This window comes from Mustela erminea, chromosome 1 (assembly GCF_009829155.1).
Source record: "Mustela erminea isolate mMusErm1 chromosome 1, mMusErm1.Pri, whole genome shotgun sequence".
In the NCBI taxonomy this organism is placed as follows: domain Eukaryota; kingdom Metazoa; phylum Chordata; class Mammalia; order Carnivora; family Mustelidae; genus Mustela; species Mustela erminea.
The window spans coordinates 171,718,065-171,742,964 of NC_045614.1; the positions used below are offsets into that span (position 1 = coordinate 171,718,065).

A 24,900-nucleotide genomic window follows, 5' to 3' on the forward strand; every position below is an offset into this window, starting at 1 on the left:
GTATTTTGTGCATAAAGATCTTCAGTTTTAGTATATATTTTATTTACTCTTATTTCATTCCATACTTCTCTAGAAGACAAAATGTCTTAAATAGAACCAATCATTTTTATTTCAAGAAACATTAAGTGCCTTTCATTTCCCCCTAGAGCTACATCAACAGCTGTGAGGATATCACAGATGTAGATGGCTTCTTTTTACTTCTCAGTCTGTAGTATACCCAAAGTCAAAACCTGCCCCAATAGGAAACATTCAAAGATTGAACCAAGGCAATGTGTCTGTGCCAATCAAGATTACTTTTTGCAGGTTTTATGAACATCTATGCATTTAAAGAGAGAGAAGTTTGTGAAGGACAGGAATAAGGAGTTAGGAAGAAAGTGGGAAATCTTAGAATTGAAGGGGAGGTGAACCATGAGAGACTATGGACTCTGAAAAACAATCTGAGGGGTTTGAAGCAGCGAGGGGTGGGAGGTTGGGGGAACCAGGTAGTGGGTATTAGAGAGGGCACAGATTGCATGGAGCACTGGGTGTGGAGCAAAAACAATGAATACTGTTATGCTGAAAATTAATTAATTAATTAATTAATTAAAATAAATTTAAAAAGGAAAGAAAGCAGGTATTGAGCCCAGCTAGAGGATACAGGTCTCCTGGAATAAGGGAAGTTCTGCTTCTAAGTGGTAATGATAGTAGTGAGTTTAGAAGGGCCCGTAAGAGCAGTTGAAGAAAGTTCTTGAAGGTATGACTCAGAAGTTTGGATCTGAACCTAGAAGTATTAGTGGTCTTTCCTGCAACCTATTCCACATATATAGGGTACAACATTTTTTTGTGTAGAGCAGAGAGCTGCTCTAGTTGGCACCACACACTGAGTGGTTGTTCCTTATCCTAATTAGCTGAATACCTTTGCATCATGTGAGTTCTAAGACTATTTCTACTTACAAGTTCTCAACAAGATGAACATGGTTCACTTTGCTTTGTTCTTTTCTTGCCTCCTTTCAAACATAAAACCATTTACTGTATCCATCTTATTTAGACGTTCTATCTCCTTAAAGCTTCCACAAAAAAGCTAACAATTGCCAGAACACTTTTATTAGTATATATCTGGTAAAATGTTTAAACAAGTTTCCTAGGGCAATAGTCGGAATTAGGTACTTAAACAACTAAGAGAATATTGTATTGACTTTGAGAGGCTACCAGGTTATGTAGGCTATCACTATTTCCTAAAAAAAAATATTTACTCGGTTATAGGGTGACCAAATCTTTAGTACTTAATTTCAGAAGAAAATTTAATTGCTATACATTTATTGAAGCAGTGTTATACTGGTTAGAATCAATTTGCTGACTTTTCACAAATGTTTATTTCCATTGCTTTTCATTAGCTCCTACTACAGATCTTGAACCTGGCCCTCTTAGAACTAAAGCTCCAGAAATCGTGGGTAATGAGAATATGTTTCCGTCAAATAGTGCTTTTCCTGCTCATTGTCATACCACTGTAGCCACGGGTCCTACTGCATCCTAAAACCATTTTAACACCCTCTGTTGTCTTCCATTGCAGTCTTCATCTTGAAATTATGCTAAACTCTACATCAAGTCGTGTTTAAGTTAAACTTAAGAAAATTCTATTTTCTTAATAGAATATGTGAATATTCTATTTTCAAGGCACCAAACTGCCATGTAACTCGTTCATTGTTGTTTCATGCGATCATATGTATGTGCTAAAACAGGACTGACTACTTTAAGCTTTGTTTCAAACATGAATTTCCACCTATCCCTTATATGCCCTGCTTATCCTTCATTGATTGCAGAAATACCATATTCTTTAATCATATTACTTTTTATTGTATTAGGATTTGTGTGATTATACAGATGGATCTGTTTTTTCCAAAAATGATGTTTTTAGTTAATTATCAAAATTATAATTGTGCCTAAGTCTTGAAAGTTTAGATGATAGGCTTTCATTATAGAGTAGGATGCTTCTTTCTTCTTTGCTAAGAGGGTTTAACAGTGAAGGGAAGCAAGGCCAAAAATGAACTATTGGGATTTCATCAAGATCAAAAGCTTTTGCACAGCAAAGGAAACAGTTTCTTAACTTTTCTTGAGTCAAAGACTACTTAGAAACATTGATGATCACACTGTTTTATGTACTGATCCTCATGCTCTCAAATTAAGTTCATTATTATATCCACGATTATTTAAATAATAAGCATTTGTCTCCACTTGTACAGAAGTACAAGTAGACTGATATACTTTTTCCAGTAAAGTTAGAAAAGTATAAATATATATAAATGTGTTATTTAGCAGAGTACAATGCTATACCTATCTTGTGAGATTAATGGATGCTTTGCCAGAGTGTGGTCAGATCTTCAGAGTGCTCCTTTTCTGTCAGACCCGAAGCTTAAAATTTGACTTTTGCAGTTAGTCTTCAAATGAATTTTTAAAATATCTTTGGTTTATTATTTTTTTTTACTAGTTCCTCCTACAGCCCTTGAACCCATCACTCTTAGGACAAAGGCTCCAGAAACTACATTAGGTAATGATATTCTGCATTCTTCAACAGTTCTTTCCTGCTCATCATCAACCCACTCTATCATAATCATAATCACTTTGTCACCAGCTTTATAAAACTGTCTTTTCATCTGCTGTCCTTCAACTTTATTTTTTTTTTCCTTCTTAAGGGCTTTTAAAACTCTTAAAAGAAGTCTTCTATTGTTTTTGACAGTTATGCATGGACCTGGGAATATCTGTCAACCATGTAATCTTGAACTCTTGTTCAATCATGTACTCTTGTCTAAACTGGGTTCAAATTTAAACCTGAGTTTCAAAGTTGGTCATGTCTGTATCTTCTCCTGACCAAACAAATCATGACAGCTCACATGGTATTAGAGATTCTTTGGGAAAGTTCTATTTCTTGGTATGAACCTACAACCCTACTACCTACAGTGTGGCTAGAGTTCTTATCTATTTTTAAATCTAGACATTTATGAGATTGCTCACTCCTTGACTTGACTCTGTGTGTGAGATTTGTCTCTCAAGAATCTTCAGTGCTTTAAACAATATTAACAAAATAAGAGAAAATATTTCAACCTTGAAATATATATGCCTTGAACTTCAAGGCAATATAATGTATTTTAGAAAATTTTGCTCTTACTTCCAAAACTGTCTTCACTGGAGTAATCTGAAGTTTCATTCTTCAGCTCCTAAACCAGCACAACGAACCCGTCGTCCACGTCCCAGGCCTAAAACCACATCAAGCCCTGAGGCAACTCAGACCAAACAGGGTAAATATGTTATGTCATGGTTTGAGGGGTGAACCCTAGCAGTCCATCTCAGTGGGGTCTCAAGGAAATGTCTCTGATGGGAAGTAATAGTCTTCATGTTCCCTAAAAGTCAAAGAATGAGTTATGGTTAGCAACTAATTCTTGACTGAAATTTTTCATCTCTTTAAAGATGTGTTAATAGCAAAATTGGCATAATCAATCATAGTTATTTATTGCTATATCTGCTCTTAAAAACATGATCTATTTATTGTGGTCATGATTATATAAGCATAAGTATCTTTTTCAGCTTTCAAAAACTGCAACAAGTTACTTTCATGCATGTTTTCATATCCATTGCCTAAACAGCATTTCCAACGCAAGTTTTCATATTGGTTAGAATCAGAAAATCAAACTCCTAGAGAAACCTCATGCAGAATTTAAAGTTTGTGACTGTCTTCTAGGACGAATAGTCCCCAACTAGTATGACCAAATCCTCAAAAAGAAACTGCTTCTGTCAATTCAAAAGTTAATGTTTGTCATTTGAAACTAATGTTTTGAAAAAAAAAATTAAGATTTTCTATGTGTGTTTAAACTTTCTCATGTTCATGTTGTCACATTTGGTTAGTTCCTGCTACAAGCTTTGAGCCTGTTATTCATAGTTCTGAGACTCCAGAAACAATGTTAGGTAATGATTTTTGTGACTGCATTATAAGCTTTTTTACTCATTAAAAACCTACTCCATCATTGTCATGGCTAGGGTTGCTCCTGCTTCCTTAGACTGCTGTTGTTCTGTTTCATACTTACCTTCTTGGTAGTCAAGATTCTTAATTCAAGTGCTACCTGTTATTTTTAATTTTTTATTTTTTAATTAACATATAATGTATTATTAGCCCAGGGGTACAAGTCTGTGAATTGCCAGGTTTACATACTTCACAGCGCTCACCATAGAACATACCCCATGTGAGGAAATCTATCTGCCATGAAACCCCCTTTAAAATTTCATTACCTGGTCCGGGGATACAAAATGATGATAATTAAAGATCATGAATATTTTCCGAGCAACTTACTTTCTATGAGATTTTTGAGACACTTTCACTATTCCCTTCCTATTTTAAAAGATGATTTCTCCTCTTAAATTATCCCCCCCGCAAAAAGAAATGCTTCCTAGAAGTGCTAATCCTAGTAAATATAAGTTACAGGCTTTCCTCACCATGGGTGAATTTTGTTATTCTATATCTTCCACCACAGTTTAGTATTGGTTCTTAATCTTTACTAAGTAGGAATCTCTGAATATCTAATTATATCAGTAGCTATTCCTATTCCTTAATTAATAATTTTTTATATTATTTTGGTTCTCAAAATACCCTCAGTAGTGATACGAAGCAAATTAGATTAGTAAAGTAAAAATTTTCAAACTTAGGTAATAAACTCAAGATAATATGTTTTAGAAAACATAGGCCTATGTACAATGCTTTTGAAGGTTTCTAGACCTAGAAACACAATAGCAACCCAAGATTTTCTTCCTTTAGTTTCAAAAACATGAGGGAAAAATTCATTCTCCCCCCAAACTTTAAACTTCCCAAAGTTTCACAGTTGAAACCAAGAAAGTCAACGATTTCTAGTTTGAGTCCTTCCAGCTTATTGCAGCTGGATCCCAGGATTGACAACTTTCAACTTGGTAACTTTCACTTCCCAGCTCTATGCCTTCTAAGAGAAAAGAGATACAAATATTGATTGTCATCGTTACAATTGCACGTTAACCAGAAGTTTCATGCTTAGGGAAGATCTAGGGTAGCCAAAATCATCATGTGCCCTGCATAAAGATTGTCTCCAACAAAAGATTCATCTCACTCTGTTCTCCTACCATTTCATTTATCTTTTTAAAAATTAGCAATACTCCTTTGGCTTAGTAAACAAAAATTTCCTTGCCTTCTGTGTTCCTGGCACCATATTAACAGTTGAGTGGAGTGAGGTGAGGTGAGGAACAGAGGTAGAAATCAAAAGTAAGAACATGTTTTACTTCTGGAAAAGAAAACAGTATTTGTGAGGAAACCTTGTTTCCAAAGGGTTTCTGTTGTTTTTTTAGATATAAGGCAATTTGCTTACACAAAAGCAATTTGTTTAATTGAGTGGTAAAAATAGAGAGAGAAAATACTTAAGTCAGAGTTCTGTGTGGACTGATAAGAGTTGGGCTTTAAAATAACCATTTTTTTTTTTTTGCATTAGTAGATGGAAGGGTAGGAATAACAAAATAAAAACTCAATACCTATTGACGTTACCCAAGGCGGGGTTCAAATTAAAACACAGAACAAAGCACTCCTAGATGGTACTAAATATTTTGGTAATCTCAATATCATAAAATCAGTGATAGGAAGCTCTTAGAAAGCCCTTGTGGGAATTCAGATTCAGATATAATAGTAAGAACCCATTTTATTTTCAAATTTTTATGTAACGATGTCAGATTGTAAATCTTTTATACTTTGTAGGCCATTCAGTGTCTGTCACAACTACTTGATTCTAATGTAGTATCTCAAGTGAAGGCAACCAAAACCAATATGTAAGTGATATGTAAATATACCTTGAATCATATTAGTTTGTGGGTGTGGTTGTATTCCAATAAAGCATTACTTGGATTTTATATCATTTTCACATGTCATAAGATATTACTCTTAATTTTTTTTGCATCCTTGTAAAACACAAAATTCATTCTTAGCTCACAGGTCAGGCAAAGGGCTGGATTAGGAGGACCATAGTTTTTCAATTTCTGCTTTAAATAATGTATACTCCACATGGCTCTCCATAACCCTATGATTTTGAAGATCTATGCATTTCAGTTCATTTCTACCTTTATCTAAAATCTGTGAAATATCCATACTTACTTTGACAACTTAGATGCTCTTCTTTCAGCTCCCACTGAACTGCAAACTCTTATTTTGAAACCAGTGACATCACCAAGCCTAGAAATGACACAGAGCCAACCTGGTAATTAGACTGTTTTATCTGTCTGGGTACATTGTAAGCTTCAAGGGACGTATTCCAAGTGTTGATTTCCAAATATAAAAAAGCAAATAATACATTTAACACCTCCATATATTGTACATGCTCTTTTCATGACTACCTATTGGTATTAACTTAGTAATTTATTTATAATAATTGCTATTCAACTGCTGAATATACTTATCTTCATTTTATTGTATTTACTCTGTATCACATAAAGAATAATCAAGTATGTGATTAAGTAGTCAGTAAACCACTCAGAAGAACTGATTTTATTCTTCTTATTTTTCACTAAAGATTACAAACTTCCTCTTTAGGAATAAATTAAATTTTTGTTCTGCTTTGTGAAAAGAATGCTAGTTCAGTTGCAGCCATCAAGGAAAGTGAAAGTCCTCACTTCAGTAAAGATAACAAAACCAACCTATACAACATTGCCTTTCAAAATTAAAAACAAACATTTTAAGTTAGCAATGAGGTTGCTACCCCTGACATATATTTTGAAACATAAGATCTTACTTTTATCTAGTATAGGATTATAATTTCTTTTCATCTCCGTTGTGCATCCTGTAATTAGTTAAATGGCATTTGGGGGCTCATGAACAGTACAAGGTATGATTGTTAACAATCAACACTTAGAAAATTGTGACTTTAATTCAGTTATTGGAGCTTCCCTTAGTATTATTAATAATATTGTTATTATCATAACAGCCAACATTGAGCATCTCTAAGTGCAAGACACTTTTCTAAATATTTAGTTTGCATGCATTCATTCAATGCTGGCAATAACCCTCCTTGATCAGTTGTATCATTTTGTGTTCTTTGCTAGTTTCTGAAGTCCTGGAATCGATTACATTAAGCACTGAGTCATCAAAGGAAGCTCTAGGTAAAAATGTTTCCCAATGAGAAGCCAAATATATGTGCTTTTCCATCTCATTGCAGAAGTCATCTTTGGATGTCCTCACAGTTTGTGACATTTCATAGCTCCTCACATCTTGTCTGGGCTCATCCAGTGAATCTTAAAAGTCGCATGTTACATACAGCACATTGTGCAAGTGCCTGCTGTATTTCTATGCAAGTTTCACAATTTCCTTAACTCCCTTTCACTCTGAATGTAAGATTTAATTTTTTAATATTCTAATCATTCTTTAAATATGAATATGCACATCTTAGTTTTCATGTTTATATTCTATTTAGGATTCATCTCTATGCTTTTCAAGGACTCACTCTTTGTCTTTTTCTTACTAGAATCCTTAATCAAAATATGTAAGGAAGCGACATTACCTGCTTTGCTCCAGGTAGAAATTGCTGAAGACACTGCCTGTTTTGGTGTGTGTGTATGTGCCCACACTCAACACTGCCTTGATTTTCTGCCTTTATCTCTGCCCTCTTAAATTGCAGTCATCTTCTTAATCTACCTGAGTGTTATGTATTCTCATGAACATATTAACTTAAGATAACTAACCTCTGTTTTCAAATTAAATACAGTGTTCTATGACAGTGTGTAATGTCCTGCCCATCACTAACCAGCCATTCCCTGTTTATTCTGTAGCACCAACTGTAACAGATTATCTGTATCCCTCTGCCAAAGCACCACTCAGTCCAGAGGAACCAAAGACTGGAGGTGGTAAAAATTTTCATGCTTTGATTCATTTATTCAACAAAGTTTTAATTAGCATCTGTTATGCCAATGGAACATGGAAGTTCAAGCTGTGGTACTTGTTCTACAGTTGAATTCATTTGAAGAGCAGTAGCTTCCAAAGTCCTTGGAGTCTTCAAACTACAATGATAAGTGATCTCTGAATACAGAAATTCTGGCTTCTCTGTGGTATCAAAATATTGAGGCATAATAGCTTTTGACAGCCAGTTAATGACAATTAAAACATTAATATTAGTTGGAAAATTAGTATGACAGAATAGGATTTCCCCTTTGGTTCTCTCTCTTTTCTTCTCTAAATCCATTGTCCTAGCTGTAAAAATATAATGCAGATTCCTAAGAGAATGAGGTGTGCTGATATCCAAGAAGGAAATAGTCGACTATAGCTTAGCATCTTGAAGTTTTCTAAAATTGTTCTCCTTTGTTTTGATACAGTTGTGGAATCTATTACAAATGTGTCTGAACCACCTGAGACCACACTAGGTAATGACACACCTCAGCAGCTTTTGTCCTCATCACCACCATCACCTGACAACCTCAGTTTCTCTTTCTTTGTGAATTCATGTTGCAACATCATTCTTTTTCATGGCAGTTAATTTTCTTTCTAGGTGCTTCTATTCATAACCATTGTCCAAAAAGTCTCTTCTGTTTTGTTTCTAGATGTTGGTCTCTTTCTGTACTTAAGTCAGTGAAACTGTTGAGCCTAAAGCATCTTTTTCCTAACATTAAACATTCTGCCAGCTTGTATTGTGTTGAATATTTCTGTTTTCTTTTTGTATGGTGATCCATTTGATACTTTCTGCCCTAGCAACATACTTTCCATTAACACTCATTCCATGACATTCATTTACATCCTTGACTTTTTTTTTTCTCTAATTTTAAGTGAAATCCAATGCTTCTTCACTGACTCATGCTTTAACATTTTTTAATACTTTGGTTTTCCCTTTAAGATTACTACTAAATACGTCTTTCTAGGATGGTTGAGGAGGTATTAGTTTGAAGTGAGGATTTAAAAAGTAAGGAATATTGCTTACTTTGAGAGAATTTTGGAATCTAGCATCTCAGCATTTTTTAAACTAAATGTATTATGAAGAATTAGGAATGCTATTTTGCTGCAGAGTTACAATTTTCTTTCTTTGTTTTTAATTGTTACCATCCTTTCTGTCATCTATCTGTACTCAAAATTTGTGAAGCACTATCATAGCCCCAGGTACTTTCCTTCAATTACCATAGAGACATCTCCTCTGCCTTCCCAAACCATAATCCTACCCAGCCCTGATGAGCCTTCCACCGAGCCAGGTAAATATTATTTTGTATTTCATGTAGAAGGTGAGTGTTTGCAGAATTTATAAGAATGGAAAGACTATAGACATCAGAAAGCCCAAGTTAATTACTGTGCTCACATTCTTTGATGGGCGATCCTATTTTTTTGATGCCTGACTTCTCCTACCCATAAGCTATAGCCAGTCACATGGCAGTATTGTGAATATTCTTCAGGATATGTCCAAAAAACCATTCTCTGCTACTCTGCAAGTGTTTCAAACAGGACATAGTAATGTTTCTGGGGAAGAACATTTATATTCCATTTTTAAACATAAATATATATCCTAATTTTAAATACTTTATCATCTTGACTAGAACTTTTATAAGTTCTGTGGTCATGTACAGAATATCTTAATGTACCTACGTTGTGTTTGAGATTAACAGAAACCTCCAGAAACAGATTTAACTGTGAAAAACACATAAAGGGGTACAACTGGCCAATCACTTTATTATTACTCAGGTCTTCTATTTCTTTCTAGTCCTCTTCCTGCAGCAGTTTGGCCTTTCTGCATGTAAATAAAAGAAACTAAGTCAAACCATCTAATTGGCAAGTCATAAAAGCAAGTTATTTGATGGTGGAATTTAAAAGATGAGACAACAAATCACCAACATGAATAACTAAATGTGCTGCTTCTTACAAGTAAAAATCCTCTCAATACCTATAGGCTTTCTTGGACTGATAGTTTATTGAAAATAAGCCCAAACTTGTGTTTTGATTATCATTAAACGATTTCACATGGGTCTATTTCCAAAGGAGATATTAATCTTAATTTTATACATTGTCCTTTAAAATATCTTATTAAATTTTGCCTATTAAACTTTACAGTTATAATTTTTATTGAAATTTCACACTAACTGCATTAACTACATCTGTACCAGTTACCTCTACCTTTTCCAAAGTTTCTTAAATAGCTGTATTAATGGATACAATTGAAATGTTTAATTGGGAGTACTCTTAGTGATACCTACCTCATACCCTGGGAGAAGCAAAGAGCCCATCAGGAACGTCAGCAAGGAAGTTGAGACTGAAGAAAATCAAAGATTGAAAGAAACTCTAGAATCAGAATTTCAAGACTAGAAGAACTCTTATAAGAGTCCTGTTATTTTGATGGGGAATGTGAAGCTATAGACTGAGTGATTAGCAAAGGGAGCTCTAAATCTTCAGGCTCCTAGACCAGTACAGTCTCCTGCATATCTTGGTGTTCATTTCTCCACAGGCAATGCCACTGAAGATTTCATGGAAACCACTGCATGCAGACTTTTTAGAAATTTCTAGTATCTAAAAACTCTTATTTTCAGCAAGCTTTCTTTAAGGTGCCTGAAACTTGGTGACCTTGAAAAAACATTTTGTTTCTCCTAAGCTATTTATATTAATCACTCTTGAGACAATCCCAATGAGGTGTTTCCACAAACTACAACCCCATGTTTGATTTTTCATTTCCTCCAGCAGAATATACTTCAAGTTTTCTTAATAAAGATACAATTGGTTGTTACAGTGAATGTCCTAGAACTACTTTAGGAATTGTCTAAGAAAGGAATAACTTTCTCAGGAATGTATCCTTTCATTTCTTTTCAGTTTTTCTTCCCCAGTCTGACCAATGAGAACTGTGTTTTGTTTAATGAAATTTTTCATTAGCACTGCTATTAAAATGCATTTGTTTTCTAGGTGTATTTGGAATATAACTCACTACCTTTATTTTTAGAAGAAATTATCTTTATCTGCACTTATAATATACTGGGCTATTCTGGTAAAATGGTATAAACTTGTAATAAAGATGAATTCTTGTTACCATAAAATTTATTTTTAACCTATTGAAAGGTATTTGAAGTAGATATTTCTGAAATTCCAACAGTTTCATTTGTCAGCTGAGTATCTTGGACATCATATAATGTACTTTACTGTTTTGCTTTCCCTTATAATAATATATTTATATTCCTGTATCTTGTGGTTCTTTGGGAGCTTTAATTGCATTAATTGCTGTGTGTCTAGGTCTTCATCTTTGAGATCCTAGAGGCTTAGATGCTGTAATTCTTGAAGCGCTCAAGACTTCTAAACCTATGTATTTTTTTTTAGCTCCCAAGCAAGCACCGCGTGCTCCTCCCAAACCAAAAACATCTCCACATCCAAGAATCCCACAAACCCACCCAGGTAAATAGATATTTTATATTCTGACCTGAACAATTTGATATTAGTGGAATTATTCTGCTGAATTATGGTTTACAAGAGTTCTTAACTCTTGTAAAATGAATCTTCCTTTGAAACCTAAGAAATAATTTTCTTTATTTTTGAACTTCATTAAGTATGTTATTGGAATAGCTTATTCCAGAAAGCTTCCCTATGGTTACATTATTTGAAGAGGGAGCTAGAGAAGAATGGAATTTCTTAAAAGAGTAGACTGCCTATTCCCATTGCCTCTCTGACCTTGAGAACACCTGTCCCCTCCATGGTCCTTGAATGTGCCTCCTCCTGCCAATCACTTTTTTTTTTTTTTAACTTTCAGTAGATTTTATTTAGCAGTATTTATTTATTTATTTATTTTTAACTTTCTGTAGATTTTATTTATTTATATATAGACATATAAAACAAATCATGAAAATTTGTTTTATGTCTATATATTCTCTCCTATAATACAATGTTTATATAATATTTCTTTGGTGCTTTTGCTGTAAAAACTTTGGTAAGGATCCAAACAAGAATCATTATAAACTATTTTGCATTTTTTCTAAGAGGCTCTTATTTGAATGATCAATCTAACCCAACTTCTTAACCAAGATCCTATCCAGTTTCTCCAACTGCCTTGGAGGATCTCTACTGGGGACTTAGGTGATCTTGACATACCTCAAAACAAGTTTATCATCTTTTCCTCCTTTCAATTTGTCATTTACATCTCTGGCAGGTTCTTGTTATTTTATATCTAATTTTTACTCCTCTTCCTTATCCAGCCTCTGCAGTCCATTTATTAATAAGTATGATGCATTCAGTTCTTCCAAACATCTCTAGCATTGGTACATATGCCAAGCATGTGCTTGGTCATGCCTTGTTTGTTGTCAGTGATCTCCTCTTTTCTCTAATTTCAAATAATATCACCCCTCAATGTTTAAGCAATTAATTCATCTCATCAGGTAGTCACTCAACAAATATTTATTGCATGCTGACTATGTGCCAGACACTGGGGATGTGAGACAAAATTGTATCTTTCTAAGGTCAAGGAATTTACAGGCTAGCCCTATTGCATAAACTTAAAAATATCATTTATACATGGTCTACTTCCAAAAAGTATTAGGGGTATACCTCCCCAGTTTGGAAGAAAAGGAATTTTCTCTACCACTTACAATCTGGGGAAAGAAAAATGGTAGCAACATCAAAATTATGCTCAAGCAAGTTAACGGTTCTGAATTCCTACCACTAATCCTTTAATCATATCTCAGTATTCCTACTGAAAGAAAAAACTGTAGATTTGGGCATAATCTTTAATATCTGATTCTGAGAGAAATTTTGTCTGTCACTTTTTTCTTTAAAGGAAAATTCCTTAAAAGACTTTCTATGTTCTACATCTACCTAATGATTTTAAATCTGTTGTAACATATTTTTAAATCTGTTTTATTTAATTATTAAAGTTTTGCTATGAAAATAATATAGGTACTCCCCGCCCCTTCATGTCCTCCCATGACACTCCCCATGTCCTCCATGCTATTTGTTATGCTCCACAAATAAGTGAAACCATATGTGAAATTTGGTGTGGCCACCTGCCGCCTGGTACTTTGGTAAAAGGTACCAAGGCAAATATCCCCTGGAAAAATAACAACGTTAAAATAACAGTAAATACACTTGAAACATTAATCCATAAGAAAACAGTTTGAAAAACAGTGATTAGAGAGTAAGTAATGATTAATGAATAGAATAAGAATAAAAACAGGAAAACTAGTATATAAAATTAAAATCTGATTTTAAAAACACAACAGATAAAGTCTCCCAGCTTTTTATTTAAATGTAAGGCATAAAAATAGTAGTAGCAGAGAAAGGAGAAATCAAGAGAAGAAAGAAAGCATGAAAACTTGTTGAACGTTGGAAAATTAGAAATGAAAAGTAAGAAGTGGTGAGAATTAAGACATTTGAAATATAAATTACTGGTTAGTAAAATTTTTAAAACTAAAGGAGATATGAGGTAACAAGACATTCATCATTTTCTTTTTCAGCTATATATTCTGTACTTATAAAAATACTTATAAATCAGGATCTTTAATTTCCTATTATTATAGTATATTCTAAAGTTCAAATTTTTTAATTTTGATTTAGACTTTGGTTAACTTTGTTCAACAAGTTATGTAACCAGAATGGATAGATTCATGTGCTCAAGGCATTCTACTCTCTCACCCTGAAATTTGGTGTGGCCGCCTGCCTCTAACAAGAGAGCCTCTGATTCTGTCCCAGTTGAGGCACCTCTCAGCCCATCAGTATCTCCCACAGAAAGTAGCTACAACCCACAAACTTTTGGCTTTGTCAGTGCTACTTAATGCAAAAGAAAGATTTGGAAAATGAATCATGAGAAAGAAAACAAATTCTAATTATTCTTCTTAAAAGTGGGTGAAATTAGAAATCCCCTTGCCCAGAGGAATGAGCTTACTCAATTTATCCTAGCAATACAGAAGGTCTTCATAGTCTTTTTTTTTTAATTTTTTAAATTTATTTTCAGCATAACAGTATTCATTGTTTTTGCACCACACCCAGTGCTCCATGCAATCCATGCCCTCTATAATACCCACCACCTGGTACCCTGACCTCCCACTCCCCGCTCCTTCAAAACCCTCAGATTGTTTTTCAGAGTGCATAGTCTCTCATGGTTCACCTCCCCTTCCAATTTCCCCCAACTCCCTTCTCCTCTCCATCTCCCCATGTCCTCCATGCTATTTGTTATGCTCCACAAATAAGTGAAACCATATGATAATTGACTCTCTCTGCTTGACTTATTTCACTCAGCATAATCTCTTCCAGTCCCGTCCATGTTGCTACAAAAGTTGGGTATTCGTCCCTTCTGATGGAGGCATAATACTCCATAGTGTATATGGACCACATCTTCCTTATCCATTCGTCCATTGAAGGACATCTTGGTTCTTTCCACAGTTTGGTGACCGTGGCCATTGCTGCTATAAACATTGGGGTACAGATGGCCCTTCTTTTCACTCCATCTGTATCTTTGGGGTAAATACCCAGTAGTGCAATTGCAGGGTCATAGGGAAGTTCTATTTTTAATTTCTTGAGGAATCTCCACACTGTTCCCCAAAGAGGCTGCACCAACTTGCATTCCCACCAACAATGTAAGAGGGTTCCTCTTTATAGTCTTTTAAGGATGTTTTGTATAAATATTCAAATCTTAGTACCTTCTCCCTTACCTTGGTTAGCTCTTGTAATTTCAAAAGGCCATTTGGGTGGGAGAATGTCATGTGCATCAGATAATACCAAATGCAATTTATTACTATTTTACTTTAGAGGGCTCCATGACAGTAGTGAATACAACTTCAAGTGCAACACAGTGTGTCCATCCACTACTTTTCTCAGAATGATATTTCACAATCGGACATACTACCTTTCTTCCTGTTTATGCTTAGATGGCAAGATTTAAATCTGTATTTGGCATTTAAGGTCAAACTGGAATAAAAAGTTTGGTACAAATCATCAAGAGTATTTTGCCATTGAATAAAGGCTTGATTTTTAGATTCCTATGTTCATAGGTAATAGTCAACAACCCAATTAATTTTATACCTAGAAATCTTATAACCATCAAAACTCTGGGTGCTTCTGGCTTGCATGAGGCAAACAATATGAGCAATGTGGGCAAACAATATCAAAATATACTCAGATGTCAAATTTGTCAAACTTGTAAAAATCAGTGTCAAATTTATAAAAGTCTTGTAGAAGTGGAAAAAAATTATTATAGTCCTATAGTTTTCACATCATTTTGACATTGCATATTTAATTCTCCCAGCCACCCTTTGGGTTAGGACAGGTTTATTCACCTAAAAGATAAGAAACAAGTTAAAATGTGACCTCAGTGCTGGGATCCAGAAATCCCAACTCTTTGGAACTAGTGCTCATGTCTAGACCTTAGCACTTAGTTCCAGTCTCATCTCTATACTTAATTACTGTGTAACCTCAGGCAGACTGTCACTAACCCAAACCATTAAAGTGAAGCTCATAATTCCTTCCTTCCCTCATTATGGTAAGGATCAAAGAGCATAGTTCTTCTAAAACTACTTTTGAAATTGTAAAATGAGCTATAAATAAATTAGACTTTTTTTTCCTGGTATCTGCTATATTAACAACTCACTACTCCAAAGAAACAGTTGTGGGAAGACCATTTTAGTTTATGAACTTGCTTACTTAAGGATTTATGTGGGGCCTAAGAATTTTAGGGGGTGTAGAATGTAAGCCTGCCTACTCTGGCCCCTCCTGCTTCCCTTCTGCTGTTGCCTGAGCTGACTTTAAGCTTGTTTTATGCATGCTTCATTGCCTTCTACTCTGACTTGACTAAATTCATCTTCATAGAAAGACATGAGACTGGGTTTGAGGAGTCAAGCAAACATCCAGAGAGGAAGAACACATTTGCATTAATTTGTTATTGCTTCAAAAAAAAAATAAAAATAAAATAATTATCTCTTCTGAAAAGATTTAAAAAAAAATCCTCGATCTTATGCTTAGTCATATTTTGTGGTTTCTCAGACATCATTTTTCTAAAAGCATCTGGAATTCTGAGAAATGTTCAGAGCTTAAAGTTTATTTTTCTATCCAGTTCCCATTTCAGTACTTTTCTTTTTAAGTCAGGACTGGGAGATGCTGAAACAAAATGACTCATGATCTAAGTTCTCTCTTTCAGCTCACGAGGTGTCCCAGCCTATTACTTCAAAGCCAAAAGCATCACCAAGTCCAGAAGTATCATATACTCTGCCTGGTAAATGATTTATTTCATGTTTAAACCAAATTCATTCCCCTGTCACACTCTGCTGCATGACACCTGAGAGCTGATAGGAGTAAGGGCAATATTTCACTCGTGTTCTGACACCATGTTGAGTCACCCATGATATGACCATCTCAGAGGTTCCATAGGTTATCTGTTTGCTTGTATAATAAGTTACTGATTCAATCAAATGTCAGAGAATTATGCCAAGGGTAGACATTTTCTTTATAACTAAATTTCTCATATTTTCTGTCTTATAAAAATAAACCTACCAATGTTAACTAGACTATGTTCAAATGGTTCACCAAAATAAGATAAAATAAAGAATTTCAGGGTTTTTTCCCATAAAAAAGTGATAAAATATTTTGCAAACAGAGGAAGTGATGTTTATCCATTATCTTTGATTCCATAATTTTACACTACCTAGCACTGAGGGGTTTTCTCGGTCAATTTCTACTTTATCAGTTCATGTAGCAACAACTTAGGTTGAGAAATAAGAAATTTCACATTCATAAAAAATTTGTTTAGCTACAAATCTGTCTCTTGCCTATCATCTGAGAAGGACTTTTGTCCATTTATGGGGAGAATAATTTTATATTGGTGGGAGTAGTTGGTGTGGGAACTACAAGGACCCAGATATTTCCTGAGCTTTGCCACCAATGTTCTAGATCCTCAGTGACTTTAGGAAGCCACTGTAAGAGGAACAGTTCTCTCACCAAACAAAGCCAATTTTTATCTAAGGTATCTGGAAAAGGCTATAATTTTTTCTTTCTTTTTAATGGTCCAATTATTATAAATTTCTACATGCTCCTAGAAGCCTACAGAACATTCCTAGAACCAAAGGATTTCTAAGCTGCAGCATGAAATGATGGCATTTTGGAAGCAAGGCTGAATTCACTTGCTGTAAATGTTTTCCAGACTTGCAAGCGGGGTTACCACTGCTATTGTAAGATAGTCTGGTTGTTGCAGGTGGCAGTAGGCCAGAGAGAGGCTCCTTTGCTCTGAAGTCTAGAATGTCAATTTGCACCACTAAATGCAAGAGCCAGTATTATAAACAGCAACAAGAAAAAAGTTGATCTTCCCACTTGCAAAAGGTCAACTTCTCATTTTCATTTGCAGGGGAAAAAATGTCCCAGAAATTGAGTCATTGATGATCACCATAGTAGGTTTGAGTGTTTTGTGTGCTTTTCCCTTTTGTTAGAGTAATACTGTTAGTTCTAATGTGACTTAATATCCTTAAACCATATTGAATACTAAACTCTATCTAATTGTTAAATATTTTTCTTTTTAAATATCCAATATTTGTCTTAATTTCACCTTATTTTTTCACAGAAATTTGAACCTTAAGTTTGAGCACTTGAATACTGGCACAAACTACCCCGTGGTGCCTCCATTGGGCTTATTCTGTTGACTCTCCAGTTCCACATGTTCATTTAGGGTCCCATCTCTAAACCTGGTTCTCAGCCCACCATTTATTCATCAGGGGCTCCCCTGCTGCTCCAGGGGTGTGGTGTCTATAAGAATAACCTTTGGTTTTTCTCACGAGTGTTCAAACAGACTAGGTTCTCTTGGGTTCAGTTTCTGGGTCATATCTAGATGCAGGTTTGCCTCCTAATGAACCCAAGACCTTGTTTACCAGCTCCTATAGGTTCTATATCAGAAAGCAGAGGAGAACTTACACATAGGTTTAATATGTACTGGTATCCTAGAGAAATAGATGCTCTGTAAAAGTCTAAAAATGTCAAATGTAATGCTGAAATCAAGACAGTTATATTTTATCACAAGGTTTATCTCAAAATTTAATCTGAGAAGTATCAGAAGTAACAAACTTGAATTTTTCGATCTGTATCCATTAAGTCAGTCTAGGACTGGCCACACAGATCTTCCATTCTATAGATTCCTAGATGTAGTACAAGTCTCATCCACTTAGGCTTTTAAAAAAATGTCTTGCAGCCACTCAGTTGAATTCTCTCTATACCATTTAATGAAGAATCTAGACAAATTGAGCCCACATGCCATGTCCAGAACCAACACAGAACTGGCTTTTCTTAAGATCTGCCTCGGGAATGATTTCAAATTCAGAGCAAGGACTTACCCTGATACCTGGCTCAACAGAGCTATGCTTTCTTTGTAGATATATTTCTAAACAAAGAGCTCTCGGCCTCATGGTGACTCTTATGTCCCACTGGTATCTGGATATACCTCAGTCATTGGAAGTGAACCAGACAAATTTTGGCAAGTTATGCAATCCTCACAAATGTTGTATGTGACTACTTTCTGGTAAATTCCAGTTCACAGGGACACTTAAGCATTTTCACTGTTAGGAAATGAAGGAAAAATGCTGAAATTCCTTTAGAAATAGAATCACTTGGATGTAGGCAATGACTCTTGCTATGGAGAGGAGGATGATACTGTTGCTTCTAGCTTGGGCAAGTAGTAGGTGACGATGCCACTAACTAAGGCAGAGAACACAGTGGCGAATAAGCACTTGTGTTTGTGCATACTGGGTTTGGAGGGCCAGGAGGACTTCGAAGTGGGAATGTCTAACTGGTGGTCAAAACGTATTTAGAGATTTCTAAACTGAAAATATGGGTTATAGGTGTGGGAGTCACTTGTCTACATCAAGCAGGTTATTAAATTTTGTGTGTGAATGACATCACCCAAAAGAAAGTATAGACTGAGAAGTTAGAGATCAAAGACTTGGGGACACAGTTATATTTAGGAAATGGATAGGGGATGAGAAGCCAGCAGAAGTTGCTACCAGAAGTATAGAAGAGTATCAGTAAGAAGGGCTTCCGGAGGTAAGGCAGGGAAGCGTGGTCCACAATGACAGTTTGAAAGGGATCAGAGGAGATTTTGGACTTGACAGTGCAGATCCAGAAACCCATATCCAAAACCTGTGGGCCTATTAAAATCCAGCAGTTTTAGGTTTTAGAAAGGCAAAACAGAACATACACCAAATATATTACTATGTCTCCAGTAGGAGGAATGAATAGTTGTACCACACCAGATGAGTAAAAAGTGTTTTTAGCCTTAGTCAGGTCTAGTCAGGTTTTTCGACCTAATTAGTGAAGAAAAAGGCTAAGTTTTTGGAGCCTTTGGACTTGAGAGCTATGGATAAAGCACTGTGGACCTCCTGTTGCAGGAGGTCATTGAAGAGGAAGCCAGACCACAGCAGATGAAGATACAATTGAGAGGCCAGAAGCAAAAGCAGATGAAGTTTTTCGATTATAGGAATGAGAGCAAGGGAAGGGTGGTTTGAAATGGAAGGCATATCAAGGAAATGATTATTATTTTTAGGATGTTGGAGCATTTGGACTGTTTTATAGGCAAAGAGAGAGGAAATCATAGGTACGGACTAATGGAGAAACATGTAATAGAAATAATGGAAGGTAAAGGCTCTGGAAGAAGGGGTGGCCCAATGGCACAGCTAAAGGGCAGAGAGTGGTCTCCACACAGATGGAGACATGCTTCCTGTTAGACGGGACCTAAAGGTACAAGGTTAGAATAAAGACCAGAGAATTCAGAGATTAAAATGGTGTACAGTCCATGCGTATTACTTTTCCAAGACCATCAGTCTCTTTGTAGATAACTGTGGAAGTAAATCTCATTGAAAACATATTCCAGGGTGCCTGGGTGGCTCAGTCAGTTAAGTGTCTGCCTTCTGCCCAGGTCACGATCCCAGGGTCCTGGGATTGAGCCCCATGTTAGGCTCCCTGCTCAAGAGGGATTCTGCTTCTTCCTCTCTCTCTGCCCCTCTCCCCAGCTTGTTCTCTCACTCTGTCTTTCTCTCTCAAATAAATAAAATATTTTTAAAAAGAGAACTTCATATTCCACCATCCTTATCAGAGAATAACAGATTAATTTCTCTCATCTATTCTAGCAAAACATTCATGTTCATTCATTTACATTTGTCCAGATTAGACATTTCCATTAATAAATGTCTTAGTTGAATTTTTCTTTAGATTGGTGTACTTTATTTAAAAAGAGAGTAATATAATTGGTGAATATAAACGGTAAGTTGGCTAATATGATTGAGTCTAAAGATATATAATACCAGTATTATATATTAATTACACATAGTTATTATAAAAATATTCTTATAAGGAAATCAAAACTACCTTCTCATATAAATTGTCATTATTAATACACAAAATTTCTCCCCACATGGAAGATTTAGCTTTTAGAAATCATGCTTTTGTTCAATTTAATATCTGAAGGAATGCTACACAGGAAAAAAGCAAAAAAGTTTCACTTCTTGGAGCTGCTGTTGACCGAGTAAGAGGATGATTCATATCCCTTTCCTGTGATATTTCTCTTTCTTTCCTTTCCACTGATTTCACCTGCTTTAGAAAGTCTGCAGTGACAGTTTATTAAATCATCACTTCATGGTTAAAAAGTGCCAATTGCAGCAGCAGGAATCCACATTACCCTGGCCTACATTCCACAGTAAACGAAAGCAGGCAGCAAGTAATGTATTTACAGTACAGAGGATTTATTGGTAGCACATTTTTTCTCTGCCTCTCCTTAATCCAGCTCCTGTCTGTATAGCTAAGAACTGTAGCCTTTTAGGGTATTTAAAAACCACAGGCTGCTTTGTATGGCCATGATCTTCACACAGACAAATCAAAGTCTTTCACCTTCCAAATAAACATTTAGTTTGATTTACAACTGGGAATTTCCCATATTTTACCCTACGAGTCCCCGAAAACACTACCTAGCAAAGGTCAAATGTTCACTATTGCGGTAAGTTTTCTCTAATTTTTGTGGACCACTCATCTTTTTGAAGTTTTTTTTTTTTTTAATTCAAATTTTCGGGGTGTCTGGGTGGCTCAGTGGGTTAAGCCTCTGCCTTCAACTCAGGTCATGATCCTGGAGTCCCGGGATCGAGTCCCACATCAGGCTCCCAGCTCCATGGGGAGTCTGCTTCTCCCTCTGACCTCCCCTTTCATGCTCCCTCACTCTGTCTCTCTCTCTCAAATAAATAAATAAAATCTTTTTAAAAAATTCAAATTCTCAAGTTTCTGTACAACTTTTAGCTCATAAAAGTTCTAATTGAATCAAGATCCTACTCTCTGTACCACATTCCACAATTATAACTTCAATGGGACTTAGAGGCCTAGACTAAGAATACTTGTGAAATGCAAGTTAAATATGATCTCCAAAAGCAGTACAAAGAGAATGTCAGTTCTTTATAAACTACACTCTACACTAATGGGTACAGTGTGTTTGGTTACCTCATGGTGCAAATCTTTCCTTGTGTTTTTCTGAAGTAGAATTCTAGCATGAACCCCAATTTTTCCCCAGCATCATTTAAGATGCAAGAAAATTACAATGTCTACCAAAGAGATTCTGGTACTTGTCACAACTTCACTGAGGTAGGAAAACCTTTCAGCAAGTGATTTGGACTGAAAAAGACCTCTTTATAGGGAAACTGAGCCAAGGAAACGCTTTACCTTGTTCTTGGAAGGAGACTTTGTCATAGAAAACTGCTAATAATAGGCAACTTACCCTGGTATTTTCCTCATATTTCCTAAGGCATCAGATTTGCAGCCTACTGTTTTGTTTTACCAAAATTCTAAAAATGTACTGGGTATCAGGGACCTACTATAAGTAGGTCTCTTTCAGCTGATATTTTTGTCCCTAGTTGTCATACTCTTATCTGTCAGGAGGCCCTGAAATGTAAGGTACTGGAAGCCACATCACTAAGAATGACAAAAATGGTAACATTGATCTAGCATTTACTATGTTACAAGCACTTTCATAAACTTTACATGTGGTAGCTTCTAATGATGGGTAGATTCCTCTTGCTCCATTTCCTCCCCCAGAATAACTATGAGTACCTTTTAGAGTAAAGTTTTGTTCTCTGCTTACATATTCAAGAATTTGCCTTTCTTGCTGTCTTTCTTTTTTTTTTTTAATTATTTATTTTCAGCATAACAGTATTCATTATTTTTTCATCTCACCCAGTGCTCCATGCAATCCATGCCCTCAATAATACCCACCACCTGGTACCCCAACCTCCCACCCCCCCGCCACTTCAAACCCCTCAGATTGTTTTTCAGAGTCCATAGTCTCTCATGATTCACCTCCCCTTCCAATTTCCCCTAACTCCCTTCTCTCTAACTCCCCATGCTGTCTTTCTTGATTTATAGGCCATTTACATGTACATTATCTAGGATAATACATTTTCTTTTCCTCTCAGTGGACTTTTAGTATGAATATCAAATGGTAACTAACCACCTCAAGCAAAAACTAACTTTTTCCTTCTTTTTTTTAAGACTTGACTTTTCAAGTAATCTGTATACCCAATATGGATCTTGAGCCTACAACCCTGTGATTGAGAGTCACATGTTTTACTGACTTGAGTCACCTTCTTGTGTTTAATGCCGTTACTTATTTCCTCTTCCCTGCCCCCCTCCCAAGAGAGGATTCATAAAGAACTGGAACCAAATCTATTTAACTGTCACCAGAACCACCTTTAACAGTGACTTTTTTCATTTTGAATAAAACAGTCATCTTCTTGGCTTTACTTTTTAGCCATTGTGAAAATATCTTTGCTTTATTCATGTTTTCCAGGATATTCTATCTGTGGGTTGGGTTTCACTCCAGATGTGGCATTTAGAGTACAGTGTTTGATAATCTTTTTTCTTTCAGTTCCAAGAGATGTGCTCCTTCCCCCTAAACCAGACCCTGAAGTCTCTCAGAGCGAACCTGGTAAATAAATTATTCTCTTTTCCCAGTTAGGAAGTATGTTTTTTGAAAAATGTTCTTGAGATAAATACATTTTTAATCATTGTGATATGGAAGAAGTTTGGAGAAAATTATGGATATAGAATGTATATTTCCTTTTTGTGAAGATTTAATCTTATAAACTGCATGAATATTTTCATTTTCATTATCATTTTATTCCTTATGCTCCACAAGTAAGTGAAACCATATGATAATTGACTCTCTCTGCTTATGCTGAGCATAATCTCCTCCAGTACTGTCCATGTTGATACAAAAGTTGGATACTCATCCTTTCTGATGGAGGCATAATACTCCATTGTATGTATGGACCATATCTTCTTTATCTACTCCTCTGTTGAAAGACATCTTGGCTCTTTTCACAGTTTGGCAATTGTGGCCATTGCTGCTGTGAACATTGGGGTACAGAGGGCCCTTCTTTTCACTACATCTATATCTTTGGGGTAAATACCAAGTAGCACAATTGCAGGGTCATAGGATAGTTCTATTTTTAATTTCTTAAGGAATTTGTTTTCCAAAGTGGCTGTACCAACTTGCATTCCCACCAACAGTGTAAGAGGGTTCCCCTTTCTCCACATCCCTTCCAACACTTGCCGTTTACCGTCTTGTTAATTTGGCCATTCTAACTGGTGTGAGGTGGTATCTCAACATGGTTTTGATTTGAATCTCCCTGATGGCTAATGATGATGAACATTTTTTCATGTGTCCATTAGCCATTTATATGTCTTCTTTGGAGAAGTGTCTGTTCATGTCTTCTGCCCATTTTTGACATGATTATCTGTTTTCTGAGTGTTGAGTTTGAGGAATTCTTTATAGATCTGGATATCAGCCCTTTGTCTGTAGTGTCATTTGCAAATATCTTCTCCCATTCCATGGGTTGCCTCTTTGTTCTGTTGACTATTTCCTGTGCTGTGCAAAAGTTTTGATCTTTATGAAGTCCCAAAAGTTCATTTTTGCTTTTGTTTCCTTTGCCTTTGGAGAATGTCTTGAAAGAAATTGCTATGGACGATGTCAAAGAAGTTACTGCCTATGTTCTCCTCTAGGATTTTGATAGATTCAGACCTCACATTGAGGTATTTTATCAATTTTATCTTTGTGTATGGTGTAAGAGATGGTCAAGTTTCATTCTTCTACACAGAGCTGTCCAATTTTCCCAGCACCATTTATTGAAGAGACTGGCTTTTTTCCACTGGATATTTTTTCCTGCTTTGTTGAAGAAGATTTGACCATAGAGTTGTGGGTCCATGTCTGGACTCTCTACTCTGTTCCACTGGTCTATGTGTCTGTTTTTGTGCCAGTGCCATGCTGTTTTGGTGATCACAGCTTTGTAGTAAAGCTTGAAATCAGGCAACATGATGCTCCCAGTTTTGCTTTTCTTTTTCAAAATTTTCTTAGCAATTCGGGGTCTTTCCTGCTTCCATATAAATTTTGGGATTGTTTGTTCCAGCACTTTGAAAAATGTTGTGGAATTTTGATCGGGATGGCATTGGAAGTACAGATTCCTCTGGGAAGCATAGACATTTTAACACTGTTTATTCTTCCAGTCCATGAGCATGGAATGCTTTTCCATCTTTTTGTGTCTTCTTCATTTCTTTCGTGAGTGTTCTGTAGTTTCTCAAGTACAGATCCTTTACCTCTTTGGTTAGGTTTATTCCAAGGTATCTTATGGTTCTTGGTGCTATAGTTAATGGAATCGATTCTCTAATTTCTATTTCTGTATTTTCCTTGTTAGTGTATAAGAAAGCAACTGATTTTTGTACATTAATTTTGTATCCTGCCACATTACTGAATTGCTATATGAGTTCTAGTAGTTTGGGGTGGAGTCTTTTGAGTTTTCCATATAAAGTATCATGTCATCCACAAAGAGAGAGTTTAACAACTTCTTTGCCAATTTGATTTCTTTTTGTTGTCTGATTGGTGTTTCTAGAACTTCTAGTACTATGTGGAACAACAGTGGTGAGAGTGGGCATCC

The 24,900-nt window shown here is 35.7% G+C and overlaps 1 protein-coding gene across 36 annotated transcripts in view; it reads left to right on the forward strand.

Moving 5' to 3' along the window:
* Positions 1-24,900, forward strand: part of ABI3BP (ABI family member 3 binding protein) — a 256,296-nt gene that overhangs the window by 167,812 nt on the left and 63,584 nt on the right. For 18 of the 36 annotated variants that reach the window (XM_032350780.1, XM_032350494.1, XM_032350563.1 and 15 more), the window contains 10 exons: positions 1,374-1,430; positions 2,465-2,524; positions 3,189-3,272; positions 6,159-6,233; positions 7,075-7,131; positions 7,798-7,869; positions 8,338-8,385; positions 11,300-11,374; positions 16,098-16,172; positions 22,836-22,895. In XM_032350780.1, coding sequence (XP_032206671.1) covers positions 1,374-1,430; positions 2,465-2,524; positions 3,189-3,272; positions 6,159-6,233; positions 7,075-7,131; positions 7,798-7,869; positions 8,338-8,385; positions 11,300-11,374; positions 16,098-16,172; positions 22,836-22,895 — 663 coding nt within the window. The remainder of the gene's footprint in view (positions 1-1,373; positions 1,431-2,464; positions 2,525-3,188; positions 3,273-6,158; positions 6,234-7,074; positions 7,132-7,797; positions 7,870-8,337; positions 8,386-11,299; positions 11,375-16,097; positions 16,173-22,835; positions 22,896-24,900) is intronic. The other 18 variants (XM_032350604.1, XM_032350671.1, XM_032350699.1 and 15 more) reach the window with 11 other exon arrangements.